Below are 17,734 nucleotides of genomic sequence, written 5' to 3'. Positions count from 1 at the left end.
TGCTCCTCCAGCCACCACTCCTATCTCTGAAACTTCTGCTATACTGTACCAATTACCGTTTTATAAAAAGTACATCTGATTGTGTTCATGCAAAAATAATTGCTGTATGTGTGCACATGTAAACACAGCTTTTAGTACACTGAAGATACTTGAAACTTTTTACATCATCTACGTTATTCCAACAAGGGTTAAGAGTTTAAACTTTATACATATACAGCATTTTAAAGGCTGTTCCATAAATTATAGCTACACAACATTCAAAACCCTCTCTCTTTTATAAGGCCACTGAGAAAACATTTTAAGCCTTGAAGCAGGATCTGCTCTAATAGTAATGTCAAAAATACTTGACTTCAAGTAAAACACTAAAGGAAAAAAAAAAAATCAAACCCTAAACTTCTTAGGATTATCTTTTACTTTGTCTAAACAACTTTCTAAATGGTATCTGCCCTGAATTTTTCCATCACCTAAAAAAAAAAAAAAAGGAAGTCAGAATAAGCCTTCTACAAATAAAAGCATTTTCCACTTTTTTATAGACATTTGCCTAATATATGAAATTGTATCTTCATACATTATTTTAGCTTCATACACGGAAACTCCTGATTTGATATCATAAAATGAACAAACACATAAATAAAGGATGCAATGATCTAAATGTGTCTTTCAGACCTGAATATTCTAACTGGTACTTACAGATGCCAGTGCCTTTCCAAGTGCATCACCTGTCTGCGAGCTTCCAGCACCATTTCCTCTGTTTCCTGTAATGTGGAAAGCAAATCCAACACTTATTTTTAAAGTTGAAATTTTATTGAGTTTTATTATTTTATTCATCACATACAGTTCAGCAACCACTTTTTAAAGGGATATTCTGAGGAAGTCAGTGTCAACAGAATCAGTTCTCATTATACTTATAAATTTAAACAACTAGATTTAAATTTAGATGCTCTCCTTTTTCAAGTCAAACACAGTATCACCATGATAACTTAAGGACCAACAAGTGAAAGAAGTTAGAAAAAAGACTGAAATTATTTTCTAGAATCACAGTTTAATTTTAATGAAACGTGAAAAGAAAATCAAAATTAAAAAATTATATTATTGCAGTTTATTTCTAAACTGTTATCACTAAAGTGCTGCGTGTTTCATTAATTCTTAAAGACAAATTCACTGAATAATTGTGTGTCTTGTTGCTTCCCTCTGCTCTAATTCTCCACATTGTATTCTCATCTTTTATTTTAGAAAATAAAGGTCTACAAGAAAGATGGAGAGGGACTTTTTACAAGGGCATGTAGTGATAGGACATGGGGTAATGGCTTTAAACTGAAAGAGGGTAAAAGGAAGAAATTCTTCATTATGAGGGTGGTGAAGCGCTGGCACAGGTCGCCCAGAGAAGTTGTGGAGGTCCCATCCCTGGAAGTGCTGAAGGCCAGGCTGGAGATGGGGCTTTGAGCAACCTGGTCTGGTGGAAGGTGTCTCTGCCCATGGCAGGGGGGTTGGAACTAGGCAAGATCTTTAAGGTCCCTTCCAGCCGAAACCATTCGATGATTTATGATAAAATCCATGAAAAGCTCTTATCCTCCAAGCTTTTTGTCATCCCTACTCTTAGTTGCACATCAACAGCTTTGTGTGCCGTTTTGCTCCACACACCATCAAGCCAAGAGGAGGCCTGAAGCCCTGTCAACTGGAAACACAGAAAGGACCTGAATCCTCTGAAATATCTGCTTTATCCTTTAGAGGTGAATTTCCTTTCTCCAATTATCAACTTCTAATGCCAAAGAATGGTATTTAATGTGAATGTAAGCCATTCACATCAGAAATCCAAATCATGCAATGCTCGCTGTTTCAAGTTTGTGGCAAACTTGGATCTTCCAGCCTGAATTTCCCATACTGATTCATTAACTGTGTTCTGTTTAAAGATCTGTCTGTAAAACGTGTTCCCAAATCAAAGCCAATATAGTCACCCTAACTAAATTATGCTTACTTAAAATGAAGCTAAGCACAAATCATTTCAAACTGAAAAGGGACAAGGGGCATCTACAGGGGGCATTTAATTTCTACAGCTGTATCTTAAGACATGCAAATATGTGCAAGGAACAGATGATCATCCTATATTTCATGCTTTCTAGGTAAGCACGGAAGAGACTAAACCAGCCACCATACTGGCTACTCAGTAATCCCTAAATCAGTTAAGAGAGGAATTTACGATGCAGTTTATCAAGTTCCCCACAGACACAGTCTTCCTGCCTTTCTCCTGCACCGTACCTTGGTGATACAGCAGCTCTGCAAACTGCAACACCAGAACTGCCTATATGAACATGTATGTATACCAAACTGTGGAAGGATAACTGCCATTAAGTTAGATGGATACAATCTCCTGAGCATAGGCTTGGCTGTGAAAGCAAATAAACCAGTAAGTCTTATAGCTGACTGCAAAAAAATTTGCCTCATCTCAGCCGTATCGAGGACAGAAATGCCACAGTGGTGCAGTATCCCTGATCTACAAGCATCCCATAAATTGAATGTTAGTAATTTTGTGCGTCATGCAGCCCTAAATTTCATTTTCTTGTAAAATATTAAAAAAAAAAAAAAAGCAGCGCCAGGAAGAACTTTTTACCCAGAATATTATCTGATCCATTGACAGGTGGAGTGTGCGAGGCAGCTACATAAGGTGAACTGCTGGTACTGCCACGATGGAAGCTAGACATTGGAGGAAGACTGGCATTTATATCTGTAGGTGAGACTGAATGTGGGGGATAGCTCTAGAGAGAAAAAGAGAAACAGACATAAGACATTAAGTAGTCTTTAAATAAACGTTGATATTTTAGGATACCACATATACAACACCCAGCTCTTTATTAAAGAAAGGGACTCATCCATCCTCTGAACAGACCACTATAGAGCCACAGATTTTTATTTATACAACAGACATAAATAAAAGGACATAAATCTAATACAGTAAGTTTGTGATTTCTGACAACCGTGTTTTTAATTGACAGACAAGAATTTATTTCTTGTTTGCTGCTCATGGAAGTCAGATCTCCATATACAAGTACATTAATCTGTGCTGTGTATCTTACCAAACGGTCATGTGCGTGCAGGCTGCCGTAACTGCTGGACTGGGACATGTGGGAAGAGGAGCCTCCCAGCATCCCACCATAGCCAGGCTGGCTCATGCCATTGGATGAACTCCAGAGGTCAGAAGAATTGTGGGTCCCATCTTTTTTAGATTATTTTTTAATAAAAAAGAAAACAAGAAAAATACATTTAATGAAGAGGAGTACTGAGTTCTACTTTCCTTTATAAATTTTTTTAAAAGAATACAGAATTCAGCTACTCAGACTAACATCAGCAGGGAAATGGTGACCAGTTTATGCTGCGTCTTCTATTTTCATGCCACCACACTGTTGTTATATTTATTAAAAAAAACCAAAAAACCAACAGAGGCTTTATAGCTGAAATACAATCCAACCACAGCTGAGAAAATACCAAGTACTCTGCTAATTACACAGACCTTCAGTAAGGCCAGATTTCTATCAAGAGGGTTGATAAAAACTCCAGACTGAAAGTAGTAATAAAAAAAGGGGGCAGAGGGGAGAGAAGTTTGGCTAAGCGACATAAATATTTAGTGCAAAACATCTATTAACCTAAAGTAAGCAATTTATAGTCTAAAATACTTTAGTACCATAAAACAAATATAAAAACATTTCATAATAGCAGATTTAAGTAACTGAAATTACTACATTACATAAGCCTTAAAGCCCTGCGTCAGTGCAGTTTTCCTTCTGTAGCACAAACTGAAGCGCTCTGTACATTCCCGTACTGAGAGACTCTACTTTTGGTATGCTCCAAAACCTCATCAGACTACAGCACGAGCAAATTGTATGACGTGAGGCCCAGGAAATGAATTCTGCTCTCGTCTTGTCCCATGCAAATCCCCTTTTTTTTTGGCATGCTGCATATAAAAGCGTTTGAGAACTTAAGACTGTTAGCTGATATTGTACAGTCAAATTCCAGAACAGTCAAGAAGCCCTCACCTCATTTTTCTCTATCACTCCAGTGTGCTGCTCTGAAGGCCCTACAAATCAAAGGATGGGGGATTCTGTCCATCTGGCCTGGCGTATAATCCCCTTAAATTTCAGTCAGCAATTAATGTCGTAAGAAAAACTTTAAATCAACAGACAGCTCTCTCCATCTAACTGTTCTAGAAGTACATAAAACTTAATCATAGGCTCTAGCACAATACGTTACCTTTACGCTTCCTCACTGATTCACTACAACAGTGGCTGACTGCAGATTTCTGCCTACAGGACAAGTGACACCCGTATATTTAAAGTCATTTTACCCACCTTGCATAAAGAAAGTGCTAGCAAACATACTGCTTGGTGGCTTAGGAGACGGGTAACTCGGAGATTCTCTATTGAAATCATCAGAACTTGGGGATGGTGCATACACCTAAGTATTGGAGAGCAAAAGCAGGTTAGTAACGTTTGGGTGTCATGCACTAAAAAAACCCCTAAGAGCTTACAGACACAGATAGAAAGCACAAATAAAAAAAAAGAACAGTGTAGCAAGCTGCAGCATTTGTTGCCCTTGTTTTATTTGCTTTTTAGCAAGTTGCCACAGTACAGTGGAACTACAGTAGAATGATCCCAACAACACAGTTTCTGGTGTGCCAACTCAGCCAGGTGGCTTGATAAAAGCTTGAATGCTGATTTTGCTTTCTAAGTGCACAACTCGCACAGACTTGTTGCTCAAGATAAAAAAAGCAAGATAAAACAACTGGGCCCCAAACAAATTTTATTTTAAAACAACTGTATGCCTGTTTGAATATTTAATTAGCTGGCATCCCAACAATCAGAAAGAAAAAAAACATCCAGTGACAAATGGAAAGATTTTAATGCAACCATTGTATCATCACTCAGAAACCTGCACGCCTTTGTATAGTCATCAAAAATATATGCAATGCATGTCCTAAGGGATAATCTTAAAACTGCAACATCGAGCGAATTATTTTCATACTGGCCTAGCATTAAAGAAAACTAGCATCATTCTTTTTTCAGTGTAAGACCATATTGGAATGACCATTCTCAACTTGCAAATAATGAATATTCTTAACAAGTTGTAAGATGCCAAATAAACCCAACGATCAGAAGATTTTCACTGCAGTGACTGTAAGACACATGAAGGATATTCAGGAATAAAAAACTCAAATTAACAAAGCCAGTATTCACAGACTCAAGGACTTTACCCATAACATTAGTTGTTCTAAGCAATGCTGTTGCTTCACAACAGCATTTTGGTCAATATACTGAATATTGCAGTATGGCCAGTGTATGTTAAAAGCAAAATGCATTAAAAAAAGGCAAATTAACAAATATGGCAGCAAAGAACATTAAACTGTAACATTGAAACCAGAGCATCTTTTTGCTACAAAGTAGAAAACGGGGTATTTTGATTTTTTAATCATTCACCTTACTTGTAAATACGTAAGGCTCCGTAACGCATATATTCACAATAATTTTAAAACTTGAAAGCTTACAGAATGCAACTTGCAAAGCGCACTATGCCCTAAAATTGAAAAGCGAGTATTTTTATCCCTTCCTATGCAAATACGGGCACACGCATCTCTCCCTGCTCTTTCTGGGATGTTGTTTACCAAGCAAGAGGAGGGCCAGGGAAGCCAAGCCGGCCAACAAAACAGCGTAAGCTCCCTAAAAGAGAACCATTGTTCTCCCGGAGGGTGACTGCTCCGATACGGATATTTAGAAAGTGAAGTGGGCAAGTCCCGCTGATATTTGCATACCAATCCCCCTCCTCCCCGCTCCCCAGTGCTTTTCTGGCCTGCTGTTGTCAGACCAAATGGCCGGGCATGTGCCTGCAGACAGCACTCCCTTCTATTAGAGCGACTGATTTACCACTCGTCTTACACCAACAGAATTTCAATAAAATCTATCAAACTACAGCAGGAAGGAATCGGGACAAGGGCACAAGGAATGACGCCACGGCACAGCTGTCTGTAAGAGCCCTGTAATGAAAACGGCAGCAGGTAAAAAGGCACCTGATAAAAAGAAGTGGAAAACTTCTAGTTGCATGCTTGTTTTAACTTTTTTTTTTAATCAAAATAGCGGGAGAAATTTTCAAGAAAGCAAGCCTTTCGGGGAGCTTTTGTTCAATATTTTACTTGCAGATTTTCAATTTATGGAATAAATTGAGTAAAAAAGGAAGATGCTTACCAAACCTGAGTGACAGAATGACATCACTTTATAAGCAATGTTAGCAGTACATATGCATTTACTATATATGATGAATGCATGTATATTCCATGCCTCAGACATATTTTAACAGAAATGTCACTCTGTCAAATTGTAAATACTCGCACTCATAAGACTGCAAGCATATTAGGCAAAACTAGGCTTAATTTACACGTTCTCTGTTGTGCAGAATAACGCAGCATATGCTATAGCTGATGGATAATCTATCACTGTCATGGGACAGCAGTGGAAACAAAGCTTTACGACATTCAGCACCGCCACGGAGATGTACACTGATTAATGCAAAATCACCCACAATGACGAATTATACATCTTTTTAAACTGTAACATCAATGAGATTTGTAAATACAAGCTCCAGACTGAAATTTTAACATTTCACATAATTGGGTAATTTATAAAAACGGATTAAACACTATCTCAAAAGGGAAATTCAACTGAAACACTCCTAAAAATGTATCATTTACAGATACATGTGTACAAGCCATTAACATAATAAAAATGTTATGAATTATATTAACGTAAAAGAGGCCCTTCCAAACAGCTACATGAAAGTCCTAGCGCAGACACATAACTTTATATAGTTTCTGCTTGTTTTGGTATCTTAACTATAGCTTGCAAAAACATAGCTGCGATGTTATGAAGCTGCACTTGTGCCAGTCTAGATTTTTCAGATCAAAGGGTTCTTGCGGCAAAACACAACTGATGTGGTCTCAAAGACTTCATTAACTCCAGATGTGGGGAAACAGCCAGCCAATTCCACAAAAGGAGCACGTCTCTTTTAGTTACAATCAGAGCTACCCACAAATTAAAACCAGGCCTCTGATGTCATCTGATCACCTGCAGATGAGCGCCAGGTTTTTTTCCTGGTTAATGACCTAATCATAATTTTTATGTTGTGTTACTACAAACAAAATTTAAAAGCAAGGGAGAAAATTTACTAAGACTAACCTGAAGTCCATGAGATGCAAAATACAAAGGTTTTCAACAAAAAAGTTGATTAAAAAGAAAGATGACATTTTAAGTTGGGAAGCAAGGTATCAGGGCAACTAGTTTGATGACTCTTGAAAGCCCTGCATGCACTAGGACCCCCATGCAGCAAAACACACCCTCTGTGGCTGCTGGCCCGCAGGAGGCTTGCATGGCTGCGCAGCAGCTCCCCGGTCTGTGTCCTAGTTAAAGGGCTCTCTCTTCTGCGACAGCTGAGTAAGGCAGTTATAAATATGACGTGGCTGCTCAAGACAGCCTCTTTTAGCTATTAAACTGGTAACAGTGACATCCAGGAGGCATCAAACCAGTTTTTCCTGGCTGACATTCCCACTGAGACAAGGAACACTGTTAAAAGGTCAGCCGGTCTGCAGGGTCTCCTTGAAAAGGGCTGTCTCCAGCAGGTAAAAGAGGAGCCTATCTCCTAATCCCTTAAAACTCACTGCGCCCGAAGGCATCGGATGTGTCTCCACACCGACAAGTAAAACACTCTGATTATGAATGGGAAATTCCCTTCTGATAAACACATGCCAAAACCAGGTTTTTTACATGACTTACCAAGCGGAGGACTCGACTTTTTCGGAGCTGTGCTAGAATAGACATCAATCCTAACGCTGCAGCGCTTCTGAAGGGTAAACGGCCTCCGCAGAGGGAAGCGGGACAAATGAGTTGCAAAGGACATCAAGTCAGAGACCCATGTCCGTCTCTTCCGCACCCTGAACTGGTTTATGTTTCTCCAGTGGGAGAGGCAGGATGACAACTAAAATATTTTTTTGATGGGCATCAGTGGGAGCTGACTTCAGAACAGAGCTAAGACGACGTTATCTGTACTACGTCAGGTTTAAGCAAAACAAACGCATCATCCAGTTCTCCAATCTGCCCTGCTGATTAATATGTGTAATGAACACTATCATGAAAGCATCATGGACCTAACATAGCTAAAACATATCAAAGGATTACACAGTGTGCTTCTGTTTACTAATACAACTGCCAATAACACGAACATTAATTTGAAGATCTGGGTTTACCAAGTTTTATGCCAAGTAAAACTTCCAAGTCTCATCCTACAAATGTATGTAATAAATATAACACTTAGAGTCCTCCTGTTGGCATACTTCCTCTCAGGCACTTTTCCTGTAATCTGTTCCAAATTCTTAAATATTTATCAATGTTTAATATTAATGTTAAAAGCAGATTAAAACACACTAATGAAGCAACCAAGCCTTACTCCTGATGAGCTCATGCTATCTCAAGACCAAGGCTCCCATCATGCATACTGTTTATGGAATTATGAATTATATTACTCATTTAAGGCTAGTTATTAACAATTCTTGGAAATTCAGGAAAATATTTATCAAGCTGTTGGAGACAGAATTTTCTGAAATCAGTAGAGATGGATAACCTATTCTGTAGCTGTAAACTCTGCTAAGTAGCCTATCTACATTCCATCAGCATCAGTCATGCTCTAAGCAAGTGCGCACTGATGAATGATTTGTACATGTGGCAAAATTTTACAGTGTATTATCTTCAGGTTTTGTGGCAAAAGCTAATTCTGCTGAAAGGCAGCTCTGGGAAAAGGAAACTTGTTTTCATGTTTATTATCTTTCTGACAAAATCATGTACTAAAACTTCAGGAATGTAGAATAGTAACTATAGTTTTCCATGCTCCTCTTTAAAGCGTGACAGAAGCTGCCAAAAAAACCCAAAACCCACCCCACAATCCCAGAACAAAAAACCCACCCTAAATTCTTGTTTAGTTGACATTTAAGCAAGATTATGAAATGAAGAGCTCTAGAATACAAGATCAGTATATCATACCCTCAATCATACTTTTTGTTTCCAATACCAGGTGTTAAAGTTTCATAGATTTTTAAAACTCTTCTCACCACCCAGAATGAAAATAGAACACTCCTTTAAGAGGACAGAGCAACAGTTTTGTCTGCAAATCCAGCCATAATTAAGGATAGTATAAAATTCAGCTACTAGGATCCCAGCTGAAACCAGGACAATCCTTGAAGTAGCTAAACTGAATTCCATTTTAAATAAATGTTTACGTAGTTTAGGCATGCTATACATGCCTATTTGGGTAATTGCAATTTGCAGAATCCCACTGCAATGATACATAGCACAAATACTTCCTAGCTTCTTCCCCAGTAAATGACAATTTTAAAGTCATGTTAAAAAAGACAGCAAACTTAAGAAAAATCCAAAATTCAGTACATGGAAAATCCCTTTTGGTCTGTTCTTTTGATTTTTAACTTTTAAACTGTAGTGTGAGGCAGAGAGGGGAAGAAAAAGAAGGTAGGGCAGCAGGACCACCACCAGAAATAAAAAGCACTACACACGTATAGTGCTTGAAGATTCTTTTCCAATTTTATTTGCTAAGCAAAATCTCTTCCCCACACTCTTCAAACTATGATGTTACTAAAGGATGCATACAATTAAGTCTTCAAAAATTCTTGATTAAATTCAGATTTTAAGGAAACAAAAAATGGAAAAGTTGAAACTAACCAGCCTGTTTCTTAACCAGTTCCATGTATTTCAGAAGGCTGTTCTAGCTGTGGTGGGAAGCCCCATCACCAGTACTGACCACAGGAAGATGTAGTAGTAGACATAACACTGTCTTCTGCATTTGTTAATCTCATCTCTGAACTCACGAGTACTCTCACCATTTCTGTACCTCAGACACAGACTATGATATTTCCACAAACAGACTTCAACGTGCACATGATTAGGAAAGCAAACACACTGAGCCAACAGGGGTGTGTTACTCTTTGGTGCTCACATTTTGAGAAATATAGATCCATCCAACACAGCACCTGATCCCATCCCTAGCTGCTTTCATTTGCCCACAGAAATGGACATAACCTTCACTTCAAAGCATCAACAAAGCTTGTTGCAGACAAGACACCCTTCTGGCAGGGGACCACTGCTCAGGAGATTGGCAGTTCAACCCAGTGGAGTGGAGCAGGGAAAACTCTTGATGCATTGTAACTCATCCTTTTTTAGTAGGATGGGGAGGGGAAAGACAAGGGCAAGGAACGGGGGGGGGGAATCCAGCTGACCAGCGTTTACTACCTCTCTTTATTCAATGTCCACAGCCATGTATCCCTAGAGGTTTTCCAGATGATCTTATATTTGTCCTGACTTAGAAATGTTAGCTTTGACCTTGTCCAAGTCGCTGTGGGCAGCATATGGTACAGAACAGCTTTAATTGTACTTTTCTCCCTGTATACTAACTGGCCCAATACTAATAAAAGAAGAATTGAATCGTTCTTTTTAGCACCTGGCTGCTACCAAATTCACAAAATGAAAATGTTTTACATTAATGTTAAAAAACGTGGTACATTATTTATTGCATAACAGCTACAGAAAGGCGTGCTGTCATGCCATCTAAGCATCATGCAATATTATTAACATGTTTCTGTCTGCTATAACTCGAGAGCCATGGCTGCAAGACAGGCATTTTCTTGACTAAAAAACCCCCCAAATACACACATACATATTCACACCTATGTGTATTTGTTCATCTGTACACATGTGCCCACACATATGTATGCACACACAGGGATACGTTTTATAAATACCTCTTCATACTCTCAAAATTTTCAAGAAAAAAACATTTCTCAAAAAAATTCCCAATATAAGCTAGTTTGCAAAGAAACAAATCGCAAAGTACGACGTATCTGCAAAATATATGTATCTGCCGATTTTTTTCTCCCTTTTAAAATAGGCATTGTAGAAATTTACTGTGAAAGATCCAGTAACTCCACCTTGGAAAAGGGCTCAACAAAATCTCAGCCTATGCTGAGAAAAAAGATAAATTATTCAGTAATAAAAAACAATCATACATAGACTGGTATATCAAATTAACCCATTCAATGTGCAGAATACAATAATAATGCGCAGTATATTCACAAATCCATTCTCATATGAAATAGTAATTGTAGGTGATAAAGTAAAATAGATAGAATCAATATGGTTTCTTAAAATTATTTATTTTGGTGATAATTGACATTATTGCAATCTATATAAAAATAATTCTACAGTGCATTTAGAAAATAACCAATTTATTTTTAAACTTGTAGGTGAACTGAAAATAAGTGAAAATGTTTCAAGTCTGTATTTTATTCTTTATGCAAAAAGAAGATATAAAACTTCTATTACTTAAATATTATTTTGGTGCTATTGCATTTTATAAAATTTAAGTTGAAGGGCCCCAGGGTGAATGAAGACATTTGCTTAATTATTAGTTTAAAAATCGAATAAAATAAACATATTTTTAACGTACAATTTAGATTTGTGCTATTATTTCTATCTAAACATTTTTGCAGCTTTTTTTTTAATGGGTGTTAGGTGCTTTGATTTTTTGGGGTCTGTAGCATAGCTCTTGAGTGAAAGAGAGAAGGTAAAACTTTAAAGATAGACGCAGTTTTTAACTAGAATTTAAACTTTTTTTTTCCCTCCAAAAAAGCTCTGTATCAGAATTTTGTAAGCCTTCCATAAACTGAGAATATTTTCTATGTATCAACAGGTGAAGGACCAAAAAAAACAAAGAACAGGCTAAATCTTCTAGTTCAGCACAAGTACTTTGTTTTCTTTATGAAATAGATTAAGATTTCTTTTTTAATTTGGTGAGGATTCTTGAAATTTTTTTTTTGTTTGTAACAGCTATTACACATAACATAGTAAAATTTTACTCCTTAGCAAGGGATTTATATTAAAACGCTACTTTTTACTTTCATGTGTCCCTCCTAAAACATACAGAAATTACAAAAATTGAACCTTTTTTAATAGTAAAACCCCCTAATTTCATTTTTAAACTTTCAATTTCAAACACATAACCATCTATTGGGGCACTCAAGATACTTGTTTTTTAGCTTAATATTAATCTCTCTTCTCTGTCACAAATTTAAGAAGTTGAACAAAACTTACTAAACAAAAAGCTTAAAATACACATTTTCTGGATGTCATTTCCCACTTGCCTTGCGTGTAGATAAATCAGATTTTGTATACCTCAGCAGATATCAAGGAATGTCAACATCCAAAAATCTAATACAATAATCTAAATAAAAATCTCAAACAATGAGGTACATATTATCAACTACTAAATTGATCCAAAAATACAAATAAAAGCAGTAAGACACCAGAATTAGGGTATGCACTGTTCTCTCATTATGGAAAGGTCCATACAGAGATCTGGCATACGCACCAACATGTGCGCTTCAAAAAACTGTAACACAAAAACCACCCACCCCCCAAGTTCACGTATCCTGTATATTTAAATTAGTAATTTAGCCCAACTTGCAGAATTCCTAGGAGAGAAAATGCTAAAAGCTAGCGAGATGTTAAAAAAAAATTATATAAAACCTTGGGCAACATGATACAGGATCATCATATGATTTGTCATCTATTTACTAACTCTTCAAGCTCATAAAGGTCACCTCTGACCCATAACAGGCACATGCTATCAATTTTCAAGCCATGCTCTCCTACAGTACCAGGACTTCCATCTACTATATGCCTGGAAATACTTAATAAGATCAAAGCCTTTTTTCCTGCTACAAGAACAAAGAGAAATGTTGTAATAGAGCGATCTGTGCTCTAGAAAGAATAAAATCAAAACTCCATGCAAGTTCTATTCCCTTTGCTTCAGGGGTATTGTATAGTTAATTTTACTTAAGTCTTATATAGATCTTCACATAAAACTTCAAACAGATTGTTTTAGCCTAGAAGCAGACATGAAAGAAAAACAATTTCATATTTGAAAGACAGCTGGCATTTATACCAAAGGAAATGAAATAGAGACCAAGCAATTTTACTCATTCCCCTAACCTCTCTTCCAGTATCTTTTCTGTTATTCAAGAAGTTCATACACAGTATCTTTAATGAACCTAACGATCCATAGTTTAATTATCATTGAACAAAAAACTTGGCAGAAAGTTTACTAACGAAGGCAAAGCTCAGGTAGGCCCATCAGAGGAGAAACAGCAGCAAAAAAGAACGATTCCTCACAAAGAAGATCAGTATCACCATCTCCCTTTTTCCTATTTAATGTTATTTTTGTAACAGATTAAGCCAAAACCACATACAACATAAACACACTGGCAAAAACATGCTGTGTCGAATTTACCATTGTATGCTAATTTTCATACACAAAAATCAGAACGGTTGTCATCTGAACCTAAAAGTTTTAAGTACCAACCATGAAACAGAAATATCCCATTCAACTTCCAGAAAGTTAAAATACAGAGAGGATTTTTTTTGGGGGGGTCAGAATCTGTTTTGTGGGGTTTTTTCCCCCCTCCAGTAGTTGTAAGCAATATTCTGATTATTTCAAAACGGCACAAGTGAAACGAGCAGCTCCGGGCGAGGCAGCGCTACCGGCGGGAGCGGCGCTCCGCGGGCCGCTCGGCGCGGCTGCGACGGCCGGGGCAGCGGTCCCCGAGGGGCGCGCGGGAAGGCCGCTCCGCTCTGCCCTCGTTAGGGGGAGCAGGGGTAACACACGCACAAAAAAAAACCACCCCCCAAAAACCCAAGCAAAAAAGCAACCGAAAGCCACAAACCCCAACGAAACGCCGCAGGCGCGCAGGGACGCAAACTTCGCTGCGCCCCGCAGCGCGCAGCCGGCGCGAGCGGGACCGGGGTGCGGAGCGGGCAGGGCGGGAGCGGCCCCGGCCCCGGCCGGGAGCGCCGCCTGCCTGCGGGCTGCTGCCCGCCGCCCGCCCAGCCGGGCTCGGCGCGTCTGCACCGAACTGCGGAGACCTTCGCCTCCCCGCCGTTCGCTCCGGCACGGGAACACGCTGCCCCCTGGAAGCACCCCCGCCCTCCCTCAGAGGAGCCGCGCGCGGCGCCCCGCGCTGTGAACTTGTGTTTGCCCGACGGCCGGCCGCCAGCCCGGCGCGGCTGCCCGGCGCGCAGCAGCTCCCGAACAAAGGCGGCCGCCCTTACCGTCTTCCCGTTGTAGTAGTACATGAGGGAGTTGCTGCCCACCCCGGGGACGGGGTACGCGCAGTACATGGCGCGGCTGGCGGCGGGCCGGGCTGAAGTGCGCCGCCTCTCTCCACCACATCCACCCGCCCGGCCGCGCGCTCCTCCGCGCCGCCCGCGCACATGGAGCGCCTCAAAGGCGACTTATGCAAAGCAGGACTGAACCATCTCCGGCCGGGCGCGGGGGTAGCGCCGGGCGCGGGGCCCCCGCCAGCCCTCCGCCCCTGCCCGCCGCGGCCCGCGCCCCAGACTTGGCCAAGCAGCAAAGGGGGGGACGGCCACACACGCGCACACGCGCGCTCGTCCACGCACCCGGGTCTGTAGACACCGAGAGCGCGGCACGCGCATCCGAATTAATCGCGAGCTACAAGGCAGCAGCAAATGGACACGTCCGGAGCGAGTTAATCTTCCGCTTTTCGTTTTAATTGAATTAGAGCACTTGTGGCAGCGGAGACGCTGCTTGACGCGGCCATCTGGCTCTGCCTAAAGTTGCTCACAACTGCGGCGAACGCCGCCCCGAGCCAGGGCAGCAGCCGCGAGCGAGCGCCCCGGCAGCGCGGCAGCACCCGGGCAGCGAGGCCCGCGCGCGGCCCGCCCCGGCGCACTGAGCGGGCACGCGCCGCCGGCGTGGTGAGGGGAGCCCGGCACAACGACAACGCGTACGCGAGATGCTTGGCGTAAAAAAAAGCCCAGTAAAATCATGTAAATATTTTCACTTCATGGAACCATCCAAAACCCACTCTTAAGATACAGTACACAAAGTACGATGGTCCTTCGGAAACATGAGCCCGGACGCCCTTTATAGTGTATGGAAAAAGCAATTCTGTGCCCATACAAGAAAGGGAAGTAGAGACAAGGGGACACACACTCCCCAACAACTTTGTCACATCACCAAAATGTGAGTTATTCAATACAGCTGCAACTTCAGCACAAAAATCCCCCAATATTTGCACATTATCTATGCCTGGTAAGCCTTTTTGCTTCCTTCCCTGAACAGGGCCATTAACTAACATTAACTCTTAATGAGGCGTACTTTTTTTATTTTCTACATATGAAAGCAGTTGGTTATTAACTGAGCTCCTGAGAAGTCAGATATGGATTTCAATCCGGGGAAAAAAAGGTTAAAGCAACACCACATTTCTCCACCTCTAACTGTGTCAACTGCCAAGGCTATGAACGCTCCCTGCCTCCCTCCCGACAAAAGCAGGAAAAATACTTCAGGATAAGGAAAAAATGGGCAAAGTTCAATTCGGCAATTCACAGGGAAAGCCAGCAAGCTGCAGAAACATGGTTCATTCTCCCAGACCCCTTGTGTGTCAGGGAAATCTTCCAAAATGAAAAGATCCACAAGGGATCCACAAATGGACTACAGTAGCGTACTATGGTCAGATAAAAGTCTTACTGGGTCTTCTGTATAACGTCCGTTATCTCAGGACTTAACTACTGTAGTGTCTGTAAATACACAGAATATACACATACTGACAAAAAATATTCACGCCTCCAGCTTCAAATGCTTTTTCAGTGAACACTTCCAATCAATTAGGAGACTACTGTGCTCAGAGCACGTTGGCAAATACATCCTGAAGTTTACATCAGCTGAAGAACACTCGCATTTCTACTGCAAGTCAAACTACACATCCAGCAGTACTTAACTATGCAGTAAAGCTAATGATCTCTGAACTGAACTCTTCTCCGATACAAAAGGCGTAGCAGCAGCTGCAAAAAAGAACATCACTACACTTCAGACTATTAAACGGCCAGGCCCACAGAGTGACTTGCGGCTTCCTTCTTCCCCTCGGGACCACAAAGGCCCGTTTCACTCCCCAGAGAGCCCGCAAGCAGCTTTGATTTACAACTAACAATGCCATTCCTTAAAGCTTCTTACTAATGTTCAGGACTCTATATATGAGCTACGCTAAAAGATCTTTAGATCTTTGCATGTGCTACTTCCCCTAGCGCACCAGATTAAAAAATCACCAATTCAAACTAGTGTACAACTCTGAAAAAAACCTAAACACGGGAAGAGGTGCTTTCAGCTTGCAAGAGTTAGAGAGAACCCTTTTTTTCCTGAAATAATTCAAGCACACAAACCTTTAAGTCATTAAAAATACTTTTGGGGTAACTGGAGTTGGTTCTTTGAGATAAAGACTATCATCAACATAGTTGTAATTGCTCCGGCACCTCCATACACACATGCTTTTTTTCAAAATAGTTGTCTTTGAGATGAAGAGCACGATCAAGCCCCCTCTCAAATATTAAGCACTATCCACACTTATCACAAGCAATTGGAAACATGCTAAAACATACAGCAGAAACCCCCCGCTAACTTTAATAGGTAGGATCGGGAGGGGGGCTTCTCGGCATTACGACTGCCCTACGCTTGTACAAAGCAATTGTAATGAAAAATATATAGGTAATATTAACTGGTAATATTCGCTAACACAATTAACATGTATCAGTACAAGAACACTGATGATGTTCACCATCACACAGGTAAGACAACAGCAACAATATGATCAATAAAACTGATTAACGCCACTGCAAATGCTTGGTTTGTAAACAAACTAGTTTAAAGACGGGTACCTCCATAATGAGTCAATAAATGGATTTGCTCCCGAGTTACTTCCCCACAAATGAAGAGAGTAACAATTTCATTTTACCAAAAAGGGAATTAGGTTGTACTACCCTCAGTTACATTGGTGGGAATAAAGTATTAGTGTATAATACTCGCAATCTATTCACTGTATCTGCTCTACATTTACTGTACAAAAACATTGTTTCTCACAGGGTATTTGCTACATCGATTCACCTTACAGGCTCAAACCATAATTCCATCAAGCGTATCAAACTTTAACCCACAGAAATTTACTTTCACCAGAATAGATGAACAATAAACCTAGAATGGAAGATTTTGAAAGAGTACTCAAAAAACTGCAATGTTGTTACCACTAACCCTGCCTTTGCAGGAACTACTACCAGATAACTATTCCAAAAGCTCCTAAAGTCCAAAGTAAGTTTTTGTTTTGTGGCTGCAATTTTTATAATCCCCATTTAAGCCAAGCAACAGCTGCTCTGAAATTTGTTTTCTTAAGAGAATCATGTTACAGTGAAATGAATCATAGCTGGATCAGTGATACTGTACTGAGTACAGTTGTTTACTCCATTTTTCCTTGGTGACAAGTCAAGGGTTAATCTTATGACTCAGCCTGACAAAACAAGTCAGCTGGAGACAGGGCCAATTTTTTAAACTTGATTTCAGACAGACATGCCGTCAGCAGAGGAGCACTGAACTGACATGCACTTTGTAGCCCGAATTGTTTCCACTCATGACCCTGTACTGTGTGTCAAAAACAATAAACTGCCTGTTTCTAAAGTATGTAAAGAGATTATGAGAGCTGATGCAGAGTGAAATACTGACCTAATAATAAACCAAGCTACCTGTAGGAGAGTATTTTCAAAGATCATTTTAACACAAAGAGATTTTGTGAATGAAC

General features: G+C 40.2%; 1 protein-coding gene across 7 annotated transcripts in view; it reads right to left on the bottom strand.

Annotated features, from left to right (window-relative positions):
• TCF12 (transcription factor 12) overlaps positions 1-17,734 on the bottom strand; it is a gene marked incomplete at its 5' end in the record, with an annotated part of 164,186 nt that overhangs the window by 23,919 nt on the left and 122,533 nt on the right. For 5 of the 7 annotated variants that reach the window (XM_082005128.1, XM_082005129.1, XM_082005131.1 and 2 more), the window contains 4 exons: positions 691-755; positions 2,609-2,753; positions 3,072-3,211; positions 4,341-4,446. In XM_082005128.1, the coding sequence (XP_081861254.1) occupies positions 691-755; positions 2,609-2,753; positions 3,072-3,211; positions 4,341-4,446 (456 nt within the window). Of the gene's footprint in view, positions 1-690; positions 756-2,608; positions 2,754-3,071; positions 3,212-4,340; positions 4,447-14,201; positions 14,271-17,734 lie in introns of those variants that run through there. The other 2 variants (XM_082005133.1, XM_082005134.1) reach the window with 1 other exon arrangement.

This window comes from Phaethon aethereus, assembly GCF_964289735.1.
Source record: "Phaethon aethereus genome assembly, chromosome: 12".
Taxonomy (NCBI): domain Eukaryota; kingdom Metazoa; phylum Chordata; class Aves; order Phaethontiformes; family Phaethontidae; genus Phaethon; species Phaethon aethereus.
The sequence above is the reverse complement of the archived record's forward strand: the minus strand, read 5'-3'. Positions and strand labels throughout refer to the sequence as shown.